Source organism: Bufo gargarizans, chromosome 2 (genome assembly GCF_014858855.1).
Source record: "Bufo gargarizans isolate SCDJY-AF-19 chromosome 2, ASM1485885v1, whole genome shotgun sequence".
Taxonomy (NCBI): Eukaryota; Metazoa; Chordata; class Amphibia; order Anura; family Bufonidae; genus Bufo; species Bufo gargarizans.
In genome coordinates, this window is record NC_058081.1 from 111,057,346 (window position 1) to 111,079,041 (window position 21,696).

The 21,696-nt window shown below is 42.9% G+C and overlaps 1 protein-coding gene across 1 annotated transcript in view; it reads left to right on the forward strand.

The window, feature by feature from the left end:
• The window catches only part of CHSY1 (chondroitin sulfate synthase 1), a 54,040-nt gene extending 38,327 nt beyond the window's left edge, over window positions 1-15,713 (forward strand). The window contains exon 3 of the mRNA XM_044279408.1: window positions 12,299-15,713. Coding sequence (XP_044135343.1) covers window positions 12,299-13,891 — 1,593 coding nt within the window. The 3' untranslated portion in view covers window positions 13,892-15,713. The remainder of the gene's footprint in view (window positions 1-12,298) is intronic.
• Window positions 15,714-21,696: the final 5,983 nt, after the last annotated feature.

The window sequence follows — 21,696 nt, forward strand, 5'->3', positions numbered from 1 at the left end:
CACGCAGTGACCTGACGCGCTGTGTGACGTCAGGCACACAGAAGCGTGGAACGCTGGAGTGTCGGTGGCGCTCCTGCTGGAAAGGTAATTGGTGAAACCAAGGGGGTGGGGGCTCGAATAAGACCGGGCACCCAGAGTGCACAGTGTCATAGCAACCAATAATGCTGTGCAATCCAGGTGTCAGGAGGAACAGGGCAGCAGAGACTATGGCAAAATGGGGTGGTGGAGCGCTGATGGCACTGGGGTGGTGGAGCGCTGATGGCACTGGGGTGGTGGAGCGCTGATGGCACTGGGGTGGTGGAGCGCTGATGGCACTGGGGTGGTGGAGCGCTGATGGCACTGGGGTGGTGGAGCGCTGATGGCACTGGGGTGGTGGAGCGCTGATGGCACTGGGGTGGTGGAGCGCTGATGGCACTGGGGTGGTGGAGGGCTGAAGGCACTGGGGTGGTGGAGGGCTGAAGGCACTGGGGTGGTGGAGGGCTGAAGGCACTGGGGTGGTGGAGGGCTGAAGGCACAGTGGGGAACGAAGGGTGTTGGGGACTAATTGCAGGGGGTCTTATGAGTTTTTATAAAGGAAAACAGTCTATTAATGTTTTCTTATTAGAATACTAGATTAATCGTAGAAAATAATCGATAGAATACTCGATTACTAAAATAATGATTTCCTGCAGCCCTAATGACTAGTACTCAAATATTTTAGTGATGTGTATGAAATGTAACCATTTTCCACAAGGGCTTTACATCGCTTTTTAAACTGGCCCTACTTTTTGCAGAGAAGACCTCGCATATTCTCCTAAGGCTTCGTTGATTCGATGCCATTTTCTGAATTATTTGTCCTTTAAGGCATAAATCATTCAAGATGTTTCTTTGGCAACATTTTTTCTGTGAAGAACATACCAAGATTTTAGGCAACAAAAGCGTGGCCTCGCTCCTCTGTGTTGGTCATGGAACAGATGGTTCAGGAACAGCATGGCTGATTCCTGTGTCTGTCCAGCCGGCTGACCCCATGGAAAAATAATAGTTAATATCTTCCAGTTGCCGTTCTTTTTGTAGTTAAACCTTCCTTGCTCTTAAAGGGCATCTGTCAGCAGATTTGTCCCTATGACACTGGCTGACCTGTTACATGGCACTTGGCAGCTGAAGGCATCTGTGTTGGTCCCATGTTCATATGTGCCCGCATTGCTGAGAAAAATGGAGTTTTATTATATGCAAATGAGCATCTAGGAGCAACGGGGGCGTTACTGTTACTCCTATCGACTCTACTATCTGCATTTGCTGATCCCCCTGCACTTTGAGACACCAGAAAATGTAAACGCGATTACGCCTGACTTTGGCTTCTAAGAGTATTGCACTCCGCCATACTTTAGTATCTGGCACATACAGGAACGAGGCTCACGGTACAGAAGAGAACTGCTGGCAAACCTATTTCTTCTACTGCACCTGTGCTGGCTACCAAATAACACAGTGCAGCACGAGACTTCAGGAGAAGTCGGGCCAGGAGGGATCACATTTACACTGCTTAGTCTTGTCAATCAAAGTGCAGATAAAGCTGAGCCTCTAGGTGTAATGGTAACGCCCCCGTTGCTCCTAGAGGCTTATTTGCATATAATAAAACCTTATTTTTCTCAGCAATGTGGACACCTATGAACATGGGACCGACACAGATGCCTTCAGCGGCCAAGTGCACATGGAACAGGTCAGCCAGTGTCATAGGGACAAATCTGCTGACAAATGGCCGGTTTTTGAAAAGGCAAACTTCAAAATGCAACTCTTGTCTTCCTGGGGAGCGGTCTATGGAACCTCTGAGAACAGTATGGCTGTAGACTTCTGAGTTTGTCTCTTAGGTAAAGGCTTGTTCACAGATTTCATGATTAAGAACATAAGATGGAAGAATTACAATTCTCACCCGTACTAAGACTGATTCAGTGATGCCAGCAGCGCAGTTCAGTGCGAGTCGCTTGCCTGGTGCTGCTGCGTTTTCGGACTGATGGTGAGTAGTGTCAGATCAGGCCATCGGCTCATGGAGAGCAGTTTTATAGATTGTTTCTGTTAAAACGGTCTTAATTGACAGTAATGAGCTAATGGTCCATCTGTCTGAAACTCTTCTGAACGTTTGCTGTCAAACTGATAGTATAGCTGCTTCCATGACAAGGGCAAGGTTATTTTATGTGAATCCATTGTAATATCCTGCATTTATTTTAATATCCTGCAGAATTTAATTTTAAAATAGGATAGACATCCTTTATTTTTTTTATTTTTTTTGTGATAGCCGGACAGAAACCGCTAAAGGGCACAAGTCAGAAAGAAGAGACTCCCATGTTGTCACCAGACGCCCAGCTGGTGCTTTCCTGTTTGCTCCTCAGTACATTCCCTTCTGCCTTTCATCTTTTGAGTAATGCCCTCCTAAAGGACGCATCTCCATCTGAAGCCTTGGGCTCGCCTTTTTCTAATGTTTTATCCTTTGGTATAATGTTTTGAGAGTGAACCTTGGAACTTGTCACAAGGTTTTATGTCGACCAAATCATCTGGTAGTGAAGGCAGTTCATGTAGAACCATAGAAACATAGAATGTGTCGGCAGATAAGAACCATTTGGCCCATCTAGTCTGCCCAATATACTGAATACTATGAATAGCCCTTGGCCCCATCTTATATGAAGGATGGCCTTATGCCTATCCCATGCATGCTTAAACTCCTCCACTGTATTTGCAGCTACCACTTCTGCAGGAAGGCTATTCCATGCATCCACTACTCTCTCAGTAAAGTAATACTCCCTGATATTACTTTTAAACCAGTGTTTAAAGGGGTTATCCTGGATCATTAAAATTCCAGGGGTGGGAAGCAGTGTGATAAAAAAAAACTGCATGCAACCTCTCATTGGCCTCAGCAGTCCCATGTGCAAGGTGATGTTCTGTTCCTGCACACTTGACCGCCCGCTGAAGCAAGTGATTGGCTGCAGTGGTCTCTTGACAAAGAGCAAATCCTTGTCGCTTCTTGTAGAGCAGGATTCAGATTAGCGTGGAAGTAATTTACACAAGATGGTGTCTCGCTGCTCTAGAAATGATCATTGAAATTGCCCTGATTTTGCTTAGGTGACTAGTTAACAAACGACAGTTTGTTTTCTTTAGCCACCAAAAATAAATGATTTTAGGGGCAACCTCTGGGATCAGCTTATAGCATGAACCACAGCTCTGGAGCACAAACATTAGTAGAATTATTTTTGTAACTGAGAATATCTTTTGTTGTCTTCTAAGTTGTAATGCTTACGAGACCCGTGACAAAGCTGCGGCAAAACGTTTCGGGAGGCTGGATGGTTCTAGGTGTTTTTTTAAAGGAGTGTTATTTTCAAAAAGACCAAGACAAATACATAATCAATAATACCATAATTCTTATTCCTCCTCTTTTTTTCTTTAACCCCTTCCTAACCCAATCAACCTAGACCTGCCCTCCCTCTCTTGTGATGCGTCTATCGTGGGAAGTGGGGGGGGGGGACCCTAGAAAAGAACTACCACTTCCAACCTCCCCATATCTTGAACCATTTTCCCTCAGAGTTCCTTTTGTTTATATAAAACATTCTCGTATCTCTTAACCTTATTAACCAAATGCAACCATTCATTGAGAATGGAATATTTTTTGGAATCCAAACTCAATCAACAGTCCGGCTAGAAACAATTCTGATCAAAAGAATCTTTTTATCCTTATGGCAGTTTACTTTGTTAAGTCACTAAATATCCAACATTCAGGTCTAGTCGGAATTGCTACCCTCAATTTTTGGGTGATAAAGCTTATTGGGGCTCAATTCAGAATTTTAAGACCCTGACACAACCAAAACATGGGCAAGAAATCAGCCCACTGCTCATCATACCGTGGGCACGTCGAAGTTTCTCTTAATCCACATTTATTAAGCCAAATCGGCGTGATATACACACTCTTTAAAATATTAAACTGTACCAAAATGTGATTCACATTATGCGAAACTAATCTTGAATAAGCATATATATTTCCCCATTCCTGTGACGTGACCCTTGGACAGTCAATTCCCCAAGCCTTCTGACCTGGGGAAGCAACCTTATTAAATAGTGACCTAACTAATAATGTATATAATTGACACATCTTGCCCTTCTGGCCAGGGCTCCCTATCAGAGCATTCAGATGTGAAGAAGTGTCTGTCTCCAACAAGGGGGATTCTTTTGCACTAGATGGTGCTGAACGAATCAGAAAATACCTAAACCAACTTAAATCACCTAAATTACCCGTGTGTACTAAATCAGAAAAATAAAGTATCTCAACGTTCCTCACCACCTGTAAAACATTCACTTTCTTCACTCGTTTTCTTCCCCAGAGAAGATCATTAATCAGCCTCTCAATGAGTTTAAAGGGTTTCTACCATCAGAATTTCTGTTATGTAGCTGACTGACATTAGCGATGTGCTAACGTCGGCACTACATAACAGTGTTTTTATTACATTTCTCCCTGCAGCCGTTTTGCTAAAATCCACACTTTTATAATATGCTAATCTAGGTGCTATGTGGGCGTAGAATCAGCACCTAGAGGCTCCGTCTACTAACCATGTATCCTGCCCAGGTCCTCTGTTTCCCGCCCAGGTCCTTCGTTCTGCCCGCCTCGCTCCTCTTAATTGATGTCCAAGTTCCATGCATTGTTGAGGAAATCCTGCGCCATTCACATCTGTATTCAGCGCAGGCGCAGTGAGTGAAGGCCGCACTCCTGGTGCCGGCTTCCTCACTGTAACGTAGTCGGCGCAGTCGCAGTGAGAAAGCCGACACCAGGAGCGCAGCCTTTACTCACTGCGCCTGCGCCGAATACAGAAATGAACGGCTCAGGCGCAGGATTTCCTCAATGATGCATGGAACTTGGACATCAATCAAGAGCAGCGGGGCGGGCAGAACGGAGGACCTGGGCGGGATACATGGTTAGTAGACGGAGCCTCTAGGTGCTGAATCTACACCCACATAGCACCTAGAGGCTCATTAGCATTAGCAGGGACAAATACTGTTATGTAGTGCTGACATTAGCGATGTGTTAATGTCAGTCAGCTACATCACAGAAATTCTGATGGTAGAAACCCTTTAAAGAACTTATCTGCAATTCAAATCGGAGAATTCCTAAGAATATAGAGAAGTTGGGGTAAAATCGCCATCTTAACCAAAGCAATTTTATCAGCTCTAGTCAAAGGTAATTGAAGCCATATCGTAATTTTTGATCTCAGTTTAGTTACCAGTGGAGTCAAATTAAGCTGAATAAAGTCTTCAACCCAAGGTGATATCAACATAGCAAAATATTCAAATGAATCAACCACCTTTTACATCGTCATGGGGCCCTCGCTCCGATACTCTAAATTGTCCAATAACATAAGAGTGCTCTTTGACCAATTAATGTCCAGGTCTGAAACTTCCCCTAAAGAGTTGACTATACAAATAATTATTTGTAGAATTATATTAGTACGATCTATAAAAAAATAGGAACATCATCCACATATAGCGAAATCGGACCCTCTAATCGCAATACTCCAAACCCTTTAATCCCTGTATCTTGCCTAACCCTGAACTGCCAAAGACTCAATATAGATATCGAACAGTAACTGGGAGAGTGGGCAACCTTGACGAGTACCCCATGTCAACATAAAACTCGGGGTAAGCTACCATTAAGATTCAGTTGCGATTGGACAGCATTACAGCCTGGGAGAAGGAATGCCCAGGGAGAAGCAGGGCAGACTCCTCCCAGTATAACCAAGTCAGCGAAAATACCGGAGGGCATAGTGGGAGAACGGAGCGGCGCCCAGGGATAATAGTAAGTGCAGTGAGATCCCCGGGCGCCGCTCTATGTAGCCTGATAATTATCTTACAATCTTTGGACTGATGAAAGGTCCTCTTTAAGCTAATATCTGCAAGCAATGCGTGGATAGTGGGTGCAGATAGTATCAATAACTGCCCAACTTCTAAATCTATTCTGTACACCTGATATAATATCTTTTTGGTCCAAACACAAGACTGAGACACAACCTGATACAAACAAGGCCAATATTGGCAACAGCATCTGACTATCTCAACCACAAACCAAACAACATAAATCCCTGTAGCCAGCAGTTGTAACCATTTCTGGAATTATTTATTTTTCCCTTTCTTCATTTTTGGGAATATCATTAAAATTGACCATTTAACAAAACATTTTTTTTGATGGTATGATAAAATAGGGCTTTTTGGCCTTTTAGGGCATACGTGATTAACTGCCCATTGAGTCAGCCACACCATATTGTACAATCGCCACTCCCTGTTCCCAGAGATGGCACAGAATACATATTGGGGTATTAATAGGTCTACTAGCCACAGTGAAGACGGGTTCCTGTTGTGGAGAACCTGCCACAAGGCTGCATGGTCGTGCAGAGCTTTTCTCCGTTGCTGGTACTACAGGTTCCACCACATATCGCAGCTAATTGCAGCAGAGCCCTTTACATTCTTTCTTCCTTGTTACACCTGTGAGAAATGTACATTGTAACCTTTTTATAACATTTTATGTAACCTGCAGGATTCCTAATGTACAGGTGTACCTATAGAGCAGTCAGATCATGGTTCAGGACTATGAGCAGAGATGCCCATCACATTCATTGCAGCTCATGGAGCTGGTATGAGATTAGTCAGGGCGGTATGTATGTGCTGCTGGGGCGCCAGTAATAGACGTGGTTAAACATGGACTCCAGTAAACCTCAGAACAGTCACTGCCACATAAATGCCTGCAAACCTTCATTTATCTACAGCTGCCCAGCCTCAAGTGGTTGTCTGCCTTTCCTTGCCTTGCGGAGGGTCACAAAAATGTGCATATGTGCTGTTCTGCTGTTAGAAAGTGAATCTTTGTTCTCCTTAATTATGTGTATTTAGATGCTTATTACAGGCGTTTTTAAGAACAGGATCTTTATGCAAAGATCCAGTGAGTTGGTGACTTCTTTTTTTCTTCAGTGCCACATCATCGGTTTCCTCTCCGTCGAGTTTTTCCCTGGCATCAGCCACGTTGCAGAAGCGCATTTCCTGTGAAGCCAGCCAGTCCTTTCTATTTATTGCCTTTTTTAAAAAGAAAATAATTGTGGGGGCAGCCATTTCCTGGTCTTCAGAGTCGTAATTCCCAAGCCATGTGAATTGAGACTTAAGGTAGATCAGCGATTTGCTTGTCAGGGTTTGTACAACTTTCCACATATAGGTGCAGATTTTCAGATGGCTTATGCACTTTGGCATGTTCGGTGGACTGTCAATCTAATTTTATCAGGACTGGCCGACCAGTGGAATGCGTTTGGGGAAGAAGAGATAGATTGTGCAGATGGGTTTCAGTATGCCTGATGCTTTTGTTCTCATTGAGGAGATGAGCTGTTCCCAGAGGTGTCTGGCAGCAGCCTTCTCTCCTCTCCCCATTCAGAGTACATATACGTGAAGATGGGGTAGTCGGGAGAGAGCTGTTGGCAGAACGAGCATTCTGCCGGCAGCTGTTTGTATGGCCAATTGTAGAGCAGTGTCTTTGGTGTAATAGTTGAGGCAAGACGTGACAAACGCCATAAAATTTGTCTGTGTATTTGGAATGTTTCATCTTGGTAGAAAACTTCTTGACCTAGTCAAAGCAAAAAATAAAAATAGCTCTTGAGGTGATGGTGCAACTGGTGTCTAAGGCCTCTAGTAGTGTCCATCACTTCTGTTGGGGTATTTTAGCACCCACATCCAACGTCCATGTGTCACCTCAATAGCACATTTTGTTTGGAGGTGGTTCTTTGGGAATGATTTAAAATGGCTGCAAGCAACCTGTCCTAGACCGTGAGCAGGACTGGTTGCCAGTCTAAAGATGAGCGAAGTGATTCTACAGAATCGATTTGTCCAATCAGCAGGGCTTTTGGAATCAGTTAGTCCAACTTGCCACCACTTGCAGAGCTGCCCAGGCGGGTGAGTGGGCTGGCCTCACTACACTGCTCTACCATAGATGGTAATGATGTAATCCTGCCTAGTGTATACCATCATGGCTGAGCAGCCGGACAGGAACATTTACTAATATGTAGAATATGCTAGAGCCAGAGCGTAGTGTGTGGGAGGCCCCTCGCCCCTCTAGGCAGCTCTGTAACTGGAGGCATTCGATCCTGCTCACATTCTGGGACAGGTTGCTGGCAGCCATTCCCAGACAAGCCCTTTAAGGTGCTTATTGAAGAATGCAGTGTACTTTTATACTTAGATTGACTAGATACAGAAGCTGTGAATCCTGTAATTTTGATATACGTTTGCTGTCAGATCTGTTACCTAGAATGACCTGCTTCAGGACATAATGAGACGTTTTCGGTTGTCAGACACGTAGCGCTACAGTAGTCTCCTATGTTATACCAGGCGTGCAGGTTCTGCTGTTGTATTTGGCAGATGTCTGCAGGTGCCCCTTGCCGGTCACTGCTCACAAATCTGCTGGCTGCCGCTCATGAGAGCATTGCCCTTTTTACGAAGACTTACTGACTTGTGGTTACACAGGTCAACCATTAATGATCGTCAGGGCTGGATGGGTTTCCACTTGTATTGTTCTGGGGTGTGCCTTTATTTATGTGGCTTTGTAATTATACGGTATGTTTGTCATTTCATTTTTATGGTGATGTGTAATTTTTCATTTGTGCCCCCCAGCCAGACAAAATAACTGCTTACTGTCAGACTCCCGGGTATCCATGACACAGTGCGCACCCCCTTCCTACATTAAAATAGAGCACCATATGGCATCATGTTTAGTGATAATGTTGCATCAATGACTCCAAACACAACAATTCTCGGATCATATGGGGTTATCAGAGTTCTCTGAGTGTATTGCTGTGTTGGGCTCTGGATGTGGATGTCCATCTCCGGGCAGTGATGAGTGTGAACCCGTCCTTTTTAATAAGGTAGCACACATTGCTCGCACTTATCCATTGATAACTCATTATACACAGGGCCTTGTTTGTGAAATATGCTACATTGGAGCCCGAATGTGCAGTACAATCTCTGACTGTGGTGAAATCCTCTGGGACGCTCTGCAGGCTGGAGGCCAAGTTCTCTATAAAACGGGGCCTTCTTTTTAGCCCGTTTTACCCAGTGTGTTCTGCTCTATTTGGCAGAAATGTGTCTTCATTAAAAGTCCACAACACTACACATACTCTTCAGTTAAAATTTTGGAAAGCAGCCAGAGGAGTCCACAACAGCCGTACCACAAACATTCCTGCTCTACTGGATGAGGGGGCTTTACAGCGTTGAAGGCGTTTACAGGCCTTGGGTAAACAGGACTGGGAAAGGCTCGGTGTCCTTTGTCGGTGAAGTGCGCAGTAAGAAATACATGGAGGATGTCTTCTTCCATGACTTTTATTTGGTGGCACGTACACCTTGATGATTACAGACATCTCCTATTATTACAAACTCCAAGACTTGCAACCAAGTTAAACTTGCGATACATCATTTTCCACCTTTGGACCATAGCACTTCCCATCTTTACTTAGATCCCCCGAGTTAAGAGCCCGATGCTTACTGATTGGGAACAAACTGTTCATTCCCAGCCATCGACAACTTGTTAAGCTGCATTTACATGTAGGTTTTATAGTTGCTTATCTTCCATGAGAACGGAAGGGCTGGACATGTTGGAATCCAACAGCCTAATACTCCTCTCCTCTGCCATCGGGGAATAGTCGGGAAGTCCCCATATACATTAGATGGATGGCCAGTCCGCAAGTTTAATCCACATTAATCTAATGTGTCTGGCTGGTTATTTTAATACTGGGTTAATATTTTAGAGGGCAAAGGTTGGGGAGATGAAATCTAAGGCTACTTTCACATTTGCATTTTCCTTTTCAGTCATAGGATCCCAAAATCGGAGGAAACGCTTCAGTTTTGTCCCCAAAACTGAACTTAAAGGGGTATTTTCATCTTAATGATCACTGTTAAATCTGTTAATGATTTGACAGTGATCATTTTTCTAAATACATTTTATTACCCAATTCCCCCTCCCCCCCCCAACCCCTTACCTGATCGTTGTCTTTCGTCTCCCCTGGTTACAGCCACCTCTCCTGTCGAATTCCGCCGGGCCGCGCTTGCGCAGAAGACTGAATATTCTCTCCCGGCCGGGCCATGCAATGTCCTGAACGCGCACGCCGCCGCGCATGCGCCATGATGACTTCTTCCTGGCCAGTATAGTACAGAGCCGCGAATGCGCACGCCGGCTCTGTACTATACAGGCCAGGAATAAGTCACCATGGCGCATGTGCGGCAGCGTGCGTGTTCAGGACATTGCCCGGCCGGGAGAAAATCTTCAGTCTTCTGCGCAAGCGCTACCCGGCTAGGAGAAGAATCCAGGAAATGAACGTCTCGCTCAAGGAAGGTAAGTATGAAAAGGGAAGATGAGAATACCCCTTTAACGGAACGAAGTGCACCAGAATGCATTCCCATGCCGGACGAAATGGGATGCGGAGCAAGATGGATCCGTTTTCTTCAGGGCTGTGGAGTCGGTAGATAAATGCTCCGACTCCGACTCCTCAGTTTTTTGTACTTCCGACTCCCCGACTCCGACTCCTCTGTATTTAATATGCGAATGTATTTTATACATTCCTTGAAGGAAAGAAAGAAGTTCTTCTAAGCTCTTGTAGCACAGAGAGGTAGTTGGGCAGAAGCTGCTGCCTTCTCCTTTGTGTGCTGATCTTCTGCTGAAGACAGGGCAGTGGGAGGATCCAAGAAGGGACATTTATTTTAAAACATGATTTCCCTAGAAGAATCCCATAGTCATGTTTAAAGTTTAAGATAACATTCTGAGTTTACATGTTTTATAGCCTTAGCTGAATGACAGCAGTTTTTCCAATGGTTTACAGCAGGGATATCAAACTCGTGGCCCTCCAGCTGTTGCAAAACTACAACTCCCATCATGCCTGGGCATACTACAGCTATCAGGGAATGATGGGAGTTGTAGTTTTGCAACATCTGGAGGGCCATGAGTTTGACATCCATGGTTTACAGCTTCAGTCTTGAACTATTGACCCTCCATTCCCTTCACTTATACAAGTGTCTCTAGTCCTGCAAAACACATATTTACTTAATCCCTTATCAGTGAGAGGCTCGGTAAACCATGGGCGTTGTGTTCGCTGTAACATCAGAACACAGCACAATGGAAAGTATATGTATTGCCACTCCTAATTGTGCATTGCGTGCCATATAGTGAAGCATATGAAAAGCATGCTTCTTCACATCACTGAACGCGTTTGTTTTGCGGTTACGTGAGGCACTGCATGCATTGGCCTTTATTCTTACAGTAGAGAAGTCATTAATTATAACTGTTTATGAATTCGGACATTTAAACTTGCTTTTTTATTTTTTTATTCCAATTTAAATTTAGTAGGAGTCGGAGTCGGTTCATTTTTTGCCGACTCCGACTCCAGGTACCCAAAATTGACTCAGACTCCACAGCCCTGGTTTTCTTGGACACGAAAGAAAACCAATCCAGTGCCCATTGACTTACAATGGTTTTAGTGCTGGATCCTTCATGGCTATTTTAGAGATAATACAACCGGATACGTTCAGAACAGATGCAGACGCTTGTATTATCCTAACGTAAGTGTTTTTGCTGATTCCTGCCGGATCCAACAAAAACACAGTAGCCTTATATCTGTAGCGTACCTTTGCAGAGCTATCGATGAAATCGCTGGAGGATCTGACCATAGCTGTACTATTATGGTATTAATTTATGACAGTATGGCACAGCAAGACCTAGACGAAAATCTGATAGCTATATATATATATATATATATATATATATATATATATATATATATATATATATATATATATAGCTAAGAGAGACCAGTATAGCATATACTGTAGTGTGCTCTACTGTCTCCACTTGAAAGCATCTTTCTGAGATTGATAAATGCTGGTTGTCAGTACATGACACTATTTCATGGTTATTGAGCTGTGTGATATGCACTCACATTCTTGTCTTGTTTCTCGGACTCAAGAATTTACCCCCCATCCATTTTACTGTCCCTATGTACTATAGCTGCACTTTACTATGCTCTTAATGAATCCCTTTTGGCGTGTTTTTTTTTTTTCTTCTAAGAAACTTCCAAATTCCTTGCATTCTCATTAAAACTTTATTTTTTTTAAAGAAATCTGACGTTAAAGGAACGTGATAAGCCAAGGCTTTGTGTGTGCATTTATGTTGTTAGATTATGGTTTTGGTTGTTTTACCATGCATGTGCAGCCATGTGAACATAATATCAGATATAAGGCACTGGAAACCTAAGACGTTTTTCTGTTTCTTCCCCAGATGCAGCAATTATTTTATGAGAATTATGAACAAAACAAAAAGGGATATATCCGGGACCTTCGTAACAGCAAGATTCATAGAGCCATCACCCTGCACCCCAATAAGAATCCCCCCTACCAGTATCGTCTACACAGCTACATGCTGAGCCGTAAGATTGCAGAGCTACGTTATCGCACTATCCAGCTCCACAGGGAAATTGTTCTCATGAGCCGATACAGCAACACAGAAGTTCACAAGGATGACTTACAGCTGGGAATGGCTCCCTCTTTTATGCGATACCAGCCACGCCAGAGGGAAGAGATCCTGGAGTGGGAGTTTCTCACTGGCAAGTATCTGTATTCTGCCGCAGATGGACAACCTCCTAGGCGTGGGATGGACGCTTCACAGAAGGAAGCTCTTGATGATATAGTGATGCAAGTTATGGAAATGATCAATGCCAATGCCAAGACCCGTGGTCGTATTATTGACTTTAAAGAGATTCAGTATGGGTACCGCAGACTCAATCCTTTGTATGGGGCAGAGTACGTTTTGGATTTGCTCCTACTGTACAAAAAGCACAAGGGCAAGAAAATGACAGTACCTGTGAGGAGACATGCCTACCTCCAACAGACATTCAGCAAAATTCAGTTCATGGAGCACGACGAGATTGATGCTAAAGAGCTAGCTAATAAAATAAACCAAGATTCAGGTTCATTGTCATTTCTTTCGAATTCTCTTAAAATGTTAGTCCCATTCCAGCTCACCTCATCCAAGGCTGAACACAAAGAACCCAAAGATAAGAAGGTCAACATTCTGGTACCATTGTCCGGTCGCTATGAAATGTTCAGTAGGTTTATGGCCAACTTTGAAAAGACTTGCCTCATTCCCAACCAAAATGTGAAGCTGGTCATTTTGCTTTTCAAGTCTGATGCCAACCCCGACAAGGAAAAACAAGTTGATCTCATGAGAGATTATCGGGTTAAGTATCCAAAGGCCGATATGCAGATCTTATCTGTTACTGGGGAGTTCTCCAGAGCCTTGGCCCTCGAAGTTGGATCTTCTCAATTTAGCAATGACTCTTTGCTCCTCTTTTGTGATGTTGATTTGGTATTCACCACAGAGTTCCTTCAGCGCTGTAGAGCCAACACTATCCTAGGCCAACAAATCTATTTTCCCATTATCTTCAGCCAATATGACCCTAAGATTGTCTACGCTGGGAAGGTTCCCAGTGACAACCATTATGCGTTTACACAGAAAACAGGTTTCTGGAGGAACTATGGCTTTGGCATTACTTGTGTCCATAAAGGAGACCTCATCCATGCTGGAGGATTTGATGTTTCTATTCAGGGATGGGGTTTGGAGGATGTGGACCTGTTTAATAAGGTGGTGCAAGCAGGCTTAAAGACATTTAGAAGTCAGGAGGTGGGTGTTGTCCACGTACACCATCCTGTGTTTTGTGACCCCAATCTTGATCCCAAACAGTACAAAATGTGTTTGGGATCCAAAGCATCAACTTATGGTTCTACCCAGCGGCTTGCAGAACTGTGGCTTGAGAAAAATGACCCTATGTTTGGTAAAACCATTCACACAAATGACTCTGTGAGGACAGCCTAATAAGCCAGCATGGCTGGCACGAAATGAACCTTTTCATAGCCATCTAATTTATTTTTTCAATTTTTTCTTTATTTTATTATTTTTTTTTTTTTTATAGTTAAGGCAATATGCTTTTGTTAAACTGTTTTTGGAAGAGTTGTTTGTGAATGAGCGTTTTGGACATGATGAAATGTGATCAGTATTTGCCTTTCAACCATTGCAATACGACAGCTTGAACAGTTTTCCGCTCCAATCCATGTACACTTACATTCCATGAGCCCTAGTTTTTCTAGATTCCTCCAGATTGTAATGCAAGCAGTATGACTAGGAGACCCTGCCCTGTACCTTGGTGATTGTATGGTCTGCGTCACTACAGATCTGTTTGTTTTGTACCTGATACCTTTAGCATAGGCGCAAATACAAATCCATATAGTTAAATGTAAGGATTGTGGCTGGAGAGAACATCATTTTTTTTTCTTTTACTCACTTATATAGCGCTGACATATTCCACAGCTCTATAGCGCTGTCTCCAATGGAGCTAAGCAAACACGGGAAGAACCTGCAAACTCCATGCAGATGTTGTCTTGTGGTCAGATTAGAATCACTAACCACTGAGCCACCATAAAAAATTGTTTGAAACCAGGCATTCTCATTTTTAATACTTTTTTTTAGGCCTTGTCCACGTCTCTTTTCATTTAAATCCAGTAGTCTGGATTTAGGGGACCAAACTAACAGAATTACAATATTGGCAAAGCCAGGCACCACCGGATTCCTATTCACTATAATGGGATCTGGCAGGTTTACTAGCATAAATCCTGGCGCTCTGCTGGAGAAATACCACTGCATTTATGCCAGAATCCCACCGGATCCCGGTATAGTGAATGCGGATACGGTAACTTCCTCTGCCGGAACAGACCGGATTTATAAAACATGAGATGTGAACCTGACCTTAACAAGTTAGGATCTAAATACCAGCTTGGGTGCAAGTTTAGAATTTTTATTATTTTTTTCTATAAAATGTACACCAAATATTTAGAAATATGCAATACTGGGATTTTTTTTTTTAAACCATTGACTCCAGGTCTGTATTTATATATATTTTTTTTTAAATGTCTTGTCCTAGTTTGTTGAAAAAGCCATAGCAGTATTTCTCTTCCTTTGTCGGTTTACAGAAATGTTCTTGTGCCGATTGTAGAAGGGCCACGGTACACTGCAGGATCTGTACGTACATACCCGAAATTGTCTGCACAATCCTTCTGCCATTACAACCTCATGATGTGTCCTTAATGTTAATACTGGAATCTTGCCACCTCCGCAGCTACTAATGTGTGATAAGTTGACCAAATGCTTGCACATTCCCAATGTCTCATCTTGTCCCTTGAAACATTAGAAATGTTATACAACGTGCCTTACCTCTATTTTGAGTGGACACTCCTTGTTTTTAGTCTTTTTCCACTGTATTGTTTCGACCATCACCGTGGTATCATCAGGTATCCACTACCATGTAGGAATGTATTTTAGAATCAAATGATCAGAATGTTTTAATTTTAATTTTTTTTATAATTGGAGGTTTCTCCGTGCCTTATATGTCATCCTCTCCCCTCATGAAAGGGGGCAATGCAATGGATACAAGGCGCTGATGTCTGTACCAAATAGAAGATAGAAGTTCTCCAAACCGAGCTCTGGATCTTCAGGTCTCATTTTCTCGTACAGTTTTGTTATTTTGGGTGGGAGCGCTATGGACGCTGTTTTAAATTATTGGGTTTTATTTTAATATTCAAATTCTTTTTGTCACAGTGTTTTTGATTTTCCTAAAATGTTTAATAAAAATGTTAAATAAAAACCTGAAATTTTTTATTCTGTATGTTACCCAGGTACATCTAAAGTCTGTTATTTTAATATGCCACTTATTGTTGTTTCCTACTAGTCCAAGAGGTTAATAAACAAAAAATAACTCCCAAGTCTACAAAACTATACTACAGTTGCTCAACAGAAACAATACTACAATGCGTTGTCTATTAATTGTAGAGTACATTTGCACAAATGGGAAAAATGCTGTTTTCCGAACCAAGAGAAGTCTATGGGGACAATTCCTATGGCGTTTTTTTTTTTTCAATGGAGCTGTGAGAAATGAAAGGTGGAAACCGATTGGCTGCTATGGGCATGTAAGCCAGTTCTACTTTACACCAGTTCAATAAATCTTCCCATGTGTGTCAAAAATATTTCCCATTCCAAATGCTTCCCCCATTATGATTTATAATTCTGTGTGTTTCTGCCCCACCTCAACTCTAATAAACTGTACTCACATAGTGCCATCAGTACACATCATTAGAGGTGAGGTCAGGCAGGAACACACAGCATTATAAATCAATAGGAAGCAGCATTCCGGACGCTCTGAGACATGGAGCGTATTTCTCACAATGAATACGCTCATGTGACATTGGCCTAATGATGAGCATCGCTATTGCTTCAAGTTCTATGTTTACCAGCCTTTGGTTTTTCTTTAGTTGTGATCAGTGTTCTTTAGTCGTAAATATACTTTGAACATAAAAATTACATTCATTTGACATAGCTGAGTATTCTGTAGAATATTCCAAACCACACACAAGTTGGTTAATTTCTCGTTCTTGGTGTTCTTTGTCCATTGTTGAGGCATCCTATGTCCATAAGTAAGGAGTTGACGACGTTGCCTCCTCCCAGGCTTTATGTAACTCACACAACTATAAGAATAAAGATGACCGTTCACACATTTTGGCCTACAGCAACCAGTCCTGACGCCCTCATGTACTTGCTCAACCGGTTTGGCCGTGTGTGTTGTCATTGTAGAGAGAGGAGAAAGCCACTATTATGCACCTCTGGCGGATTAGCTCTTGGGGTAACAAAAGGGTTGGGCAAAAATATTCACTTTTCCCTGATCCTTCGCTCCCCATACACGTTAGACTGTCGGCTTAACACGCTGAAGAGGGGGTTCAGCCAACAATTAACTTTAAAGTGTAACGGTCATATTTTTCATTAAGAAAAAACAACAATTTTCACGTATGTTACTCCCGGTGCAGCATTATGCATATAGCAATCTTTAGTTTCTTCACATACCACTGTTTTCCTTGAGTTTTTCCCTCAGTTACAGCTGTTTTGAACTCTACAATATGAGGATATTCTCAAGATGACTTCTGCCAGTTCTCTGAGGCCAAAATTGCATTCCCTCACTTCACATACACACTTGCTGTAGCCAGCAGCTCCCTACCAGCCAATCAGATTGGAGTACCGAGAGACACGCCTCCTCACTCTGAAGACTAATGCAGGCATGCGGTGTGAAGGACCGCCCCTCCGTCTTCGGTTTACACTAAAGGGAGAACAGAAAAGCCATAGCACTGGTCTTTTAAGGGAGCAGTGGAAAGAGACAGAGAACATTAATGAAAGCTGTTATTATAAGGTAATTACAGATCTTTTGACAATCATTGACAGACTAATTCAGGTATACATGCCTAGCTCTAATAAACTAGCAAATAAATAAAAAAAATAGGACAGTTACACTTAAATCTCAAAAGCATGTTGACTTGATTTACCATTAAAGATTTTTTACAGCAAATGTAAAAAAAAACAAAAAACTTTATTCTTTGAGCTGTTCGGTGGGATCCTCCTCGCAGTACCTGGCAGAGCAGGTTTCACTGCATTATTGGTTAGATGTAGAAGTTACATTCAGTCATTCTGAAATACCATAACCAAGTTGTCCAAGAGTTTGAGCATTACACTGTTAAGAAGGACAGTTACATAAATGTTATAGCTACCAAAAACTTTGTACTGAGCCCTTATGTAGCATAGTTGTCCTCTGCTCACTGGGGCACGTGGCCAGATAATAGTGAAATAGATGCTAGAATTCATCACTGAATTGTATTAAACAGCACCCAAGAATTGTAACATGAGGTTAATAGATGGTTTACCAAATGGCTTGAATATTTTTTGCTATAGACTTTTTTTTTTTTTGTAATATAATCTTTCACTTGGCAGTCCATTGCTTCATTCCATTGCTTAGTACTTTTAATCCCTATGAAAATAAACCGTTAAAGGGCACCTGTCAGCATATTTGTACCTGGATAACCTATTTCATGTGTACTTAGAGGATAACTGTCATATTTTTATTTATTTTTTTTGCTAGTTTATTAGAGCTAGGCATGTATACCTGAGTTAGTCTGTCAATGATTGCCAAAAGATCTGTAATTACCTTATAATAACAGCTTTCATTAATGTTCTCTGTCTTTTTGTTTTGTCTTCATTAAGTGAAATGCATGCTCAATCGGATTCAGCTCAGGTGATTGACTTGGCCATTGCATAACATTCCACTTCTTTCCCTTTAGAAAACTCTTTGGTTGCTTTTGCAGTATGCTTTGGGTCATTGTCCATCTGCAGTGTGAAGAGCCGTCCAATGAGTTCTGAAGCATTAGGCTGAATATGAGCAGATAATATTGCCCGAAACACTTCAGAATTCATCCTGCTGCTTTTGTCAGCAGTCACATCATCAATAAATACAAGAGTTCCAGTTCCTTTGCCAGCCATACATGCCCCTGCCAAACCACTACCACCACCATGCTTCACTGATGAGGTGGTATGCTTAGGATCATGAGCAGTTCCTTTCCTTCTCCATACTCTTCTCTTCCCATCACTCTGGTACAAGATGATCTTGGTCTCATCTGTCCATAGGATGTTGTTCCAGAACTGTGAAAGCTTTTTTAGATGTCGTTTGGCAAACTCTAATCTGGCCTTCCTGTTTTTGAGGCTCACCAATGGTTTACATCTTGTGGTGAACCCTCTGTATTCACTCTGGTGAAGTCTTCTTTTGATTGTTGACTTTGACACACATACACCTACCTCCTGAAAAGTGTTCTTGATCTGGACAACTGTTGTGAAGGGTGTTTTCTTCACCATGGTAATAATTATTCGGTCATCCACCACAGTTGTCTTCCGGTTCTTTTGGTGTTGCTGAGCTCACCGGTCCGTTCCTTCTTTTTAAGAATGTTCCAAACAGTTGTTTTGGCCACGCCTAATGTTTTTGCTATCTCTGTTTTTTTTTTTTTTTTTCCAGCCTAATGATGGCTTGCTTCACTGATAGTGACAGCTCTTTGGATCTCATCTTGAGAGTTGACAGCAACAGATTCCAAATGCAAATAGCACACTTGAAATGAACTCTGGACCTTTTTTATCAGCTCATTGTAATTGGGATAATGAGGCAATAACTCACACCTGGCCATGGAACAACTGAGAAGCCAATTGTCCCATTACTTTTGATCCCTTAACAAGTGGGAGGCACATATGCAAACTGTTGTAATTCCTACACAGTTCACCTGATTTGGATGTAAATACCCTCAAATTAAAGCTCACACTCTGCAGTTAAAGCACATCTTGTTCGTTTAATTTCAAATCCATTGTGGTGGTGTATAGAGCCAAAAATGTTAGAATTGATGTCCCAATATTTATGGACCTGACTGTATGTCTCATCGGTCTCCAGCTAGGAAGACAGAGGGGCGGTCCTTCACACTGCATGCCTGCATTAGTCTTCAGAGTGAGAAGGCGTGTCTCTCAGTAATCCAATCTAATTGGCTGGCAGAAAGCCAAGTTTGTAGTATGTGACCTGAGGGACTGCAGTTTTGGCCTCAGAGAACTGGCAGAGGAGCCATCTTGAGAAGATCCTCCATATCGTAGGATTTAAAACAGCCGTAAGGGGAAAACTCAAGGAAAACCGTGATAAGTGAAGAAACTTAAGATTGCTTTATGCATAATGCTGCTGCAGCAGTAACATATGCTAAAAAAAAAAAAAATTAATGAAAATATGACAGTTATCATTTTAAAGGGTTTCTGTAACCAGAATTAACCCTATTAGGGTCTGCTGACATTAGCACATTGCTAATGTCAGCAAGCTTAACTCTCCTATTCTCATGCTTATTGATGCCCCCTTACTGCACAATTTTTACTTTGATGATATGCAAATTAGCCTCTAGGAGCAGGGGGGGGGGGGGGGCGTTGCTCCTGCTCCTAGAGGCTAAGTTCTCCCACCTCAAGTAATGCCCTGCCGTCCTTGAATGACAGGGCCAGCGTTCATCTTCTCCTACCGGCCATGTGTGCTGGATAAATCTCACGCCTGCGCAGTGCCGTTTACCCAGCACACAGGGCCGGCAGGAGGAGATGAACGCTGCCTGGCCCTGTCAATCAAGGACGGCAGGGCATGACATGAGGTGGGAGAACGGAGCCTCTAGGAGCAGGAGCAACATCCCCCCTGCTCCTAGAGGCTAATTTGCATATCATCAAAGTTAAAATGGTGCAGTAAGGGGCGCATCCATAAGCATGAGAATAGGAGAGTTGGGGTCAGCTGACATTAGCACATCGATAATGTTAGCCAGCTTAATAGAGTCAATTCTGGTGACAGAAACCATTTAATCTGTGCAAATGACCGTCTAGGAGCATCGGGGGCGTTGCTGTTACTCTTGGAGCCTAGGCAACTGCCGCACCCTGTGCACTTTAGGAGAAGTCAGGGCCAAGTGTGATCATGTTTACACTGCCTAGCCCGGTCAATCAAAGTGCACGGGGCACAGCAGTTGCGGAAAGAGCAGAGCCTCTAGGAGTAATGGCAACGCCCTTATTGCTCCTAGAGGCTCATTTGCATATACTAAGAGCACATGTCAGCCATTTTCTTTTCAATTATCTTTTTATTAAGTTTTATAAAAAGAAAAAAAAGATATATAACAGATGGAGCAGGTCATCGAACAATAGTAAGCATACATGGTATATGACTCGGTCGTGTTAGAAGTGGGAACTTCAGGATTAGTTGTTTATACCAATAAGCACTTCATACAATGATTGATCAACCTGCGATTAACTGAGGTTAGAATACCTACAACTGGTGTAAATAACAGAATAAGGAAAGGGAGAGGGGGGGAGGGTGCGATGGACATATATAGACCAATTTTAATGGCTAGCTGTATTGACTATAGGTGAGGTAGTTTCTAAGATTTTATTGAGGTATGTGTTCGTCTTCCGAAATGTTTCCCAGTCTGTCCAGATCTTTTGGAACATGAGGTGCGTCCTGGATTCCTAAGCAGACACAGACAGCTCTTCCATGTGGTATATATGATCTACCTTCTGTAGCCATTGTGTGGGTGAAGGGGCTGTCGGCTGATTCCAGTATTGTGGAATCAAAGATTTGGCCGCTGAGTTTAGGTAACGAACAAGTTTCCTCTTCCTGGATGGTATCCAGGGCCGGTGCTATAATAAGGCAGACCAAGCGGCGAATACCCCATATTTTTAACCTGGGTCTTATGGGGCGAATACTAATGAAGCGCTTCCATTTTGGAAGCACTTAATTAGTCCCGGAGGACCGGGAAGCGGTAAAGGATCTGTACTCACCGCTTCCTGGTCCTCCGCTCCGTTGTCTGCTGTTCTGGGCTGCGCACCATGTGACCTCACTGTGCGCAGACTTCACACCTGACAGCCGAGAACCAGGAAGTAGAGAGAGAGCGCTGGTGGTGAGGAGCAGCAGTGTCCAGGAGCAGGAGAGGTAAGTTATTTTTTATTTGTGCTGATGGCTGACATGGGGGGGCTGATGGCTGACATGGAGGACTGATCTGAGGCATTGGGGGTATGATCTGAGGTCTTATTAACATTGGGGGTCTGATTGCTTGTCTGACCTGAGGTGAAATTGAAAATATTTTTTTCTCATTATCCTCCTCTAAATCCTAGGTGCGTCTTATGGGCCGGTGCGTCTTATAGGGCGAAAAATATGGTACTCAAACCAGCGATTTAAGCAGAGAGAAGATACCGGGACCGCACAGAGGAGG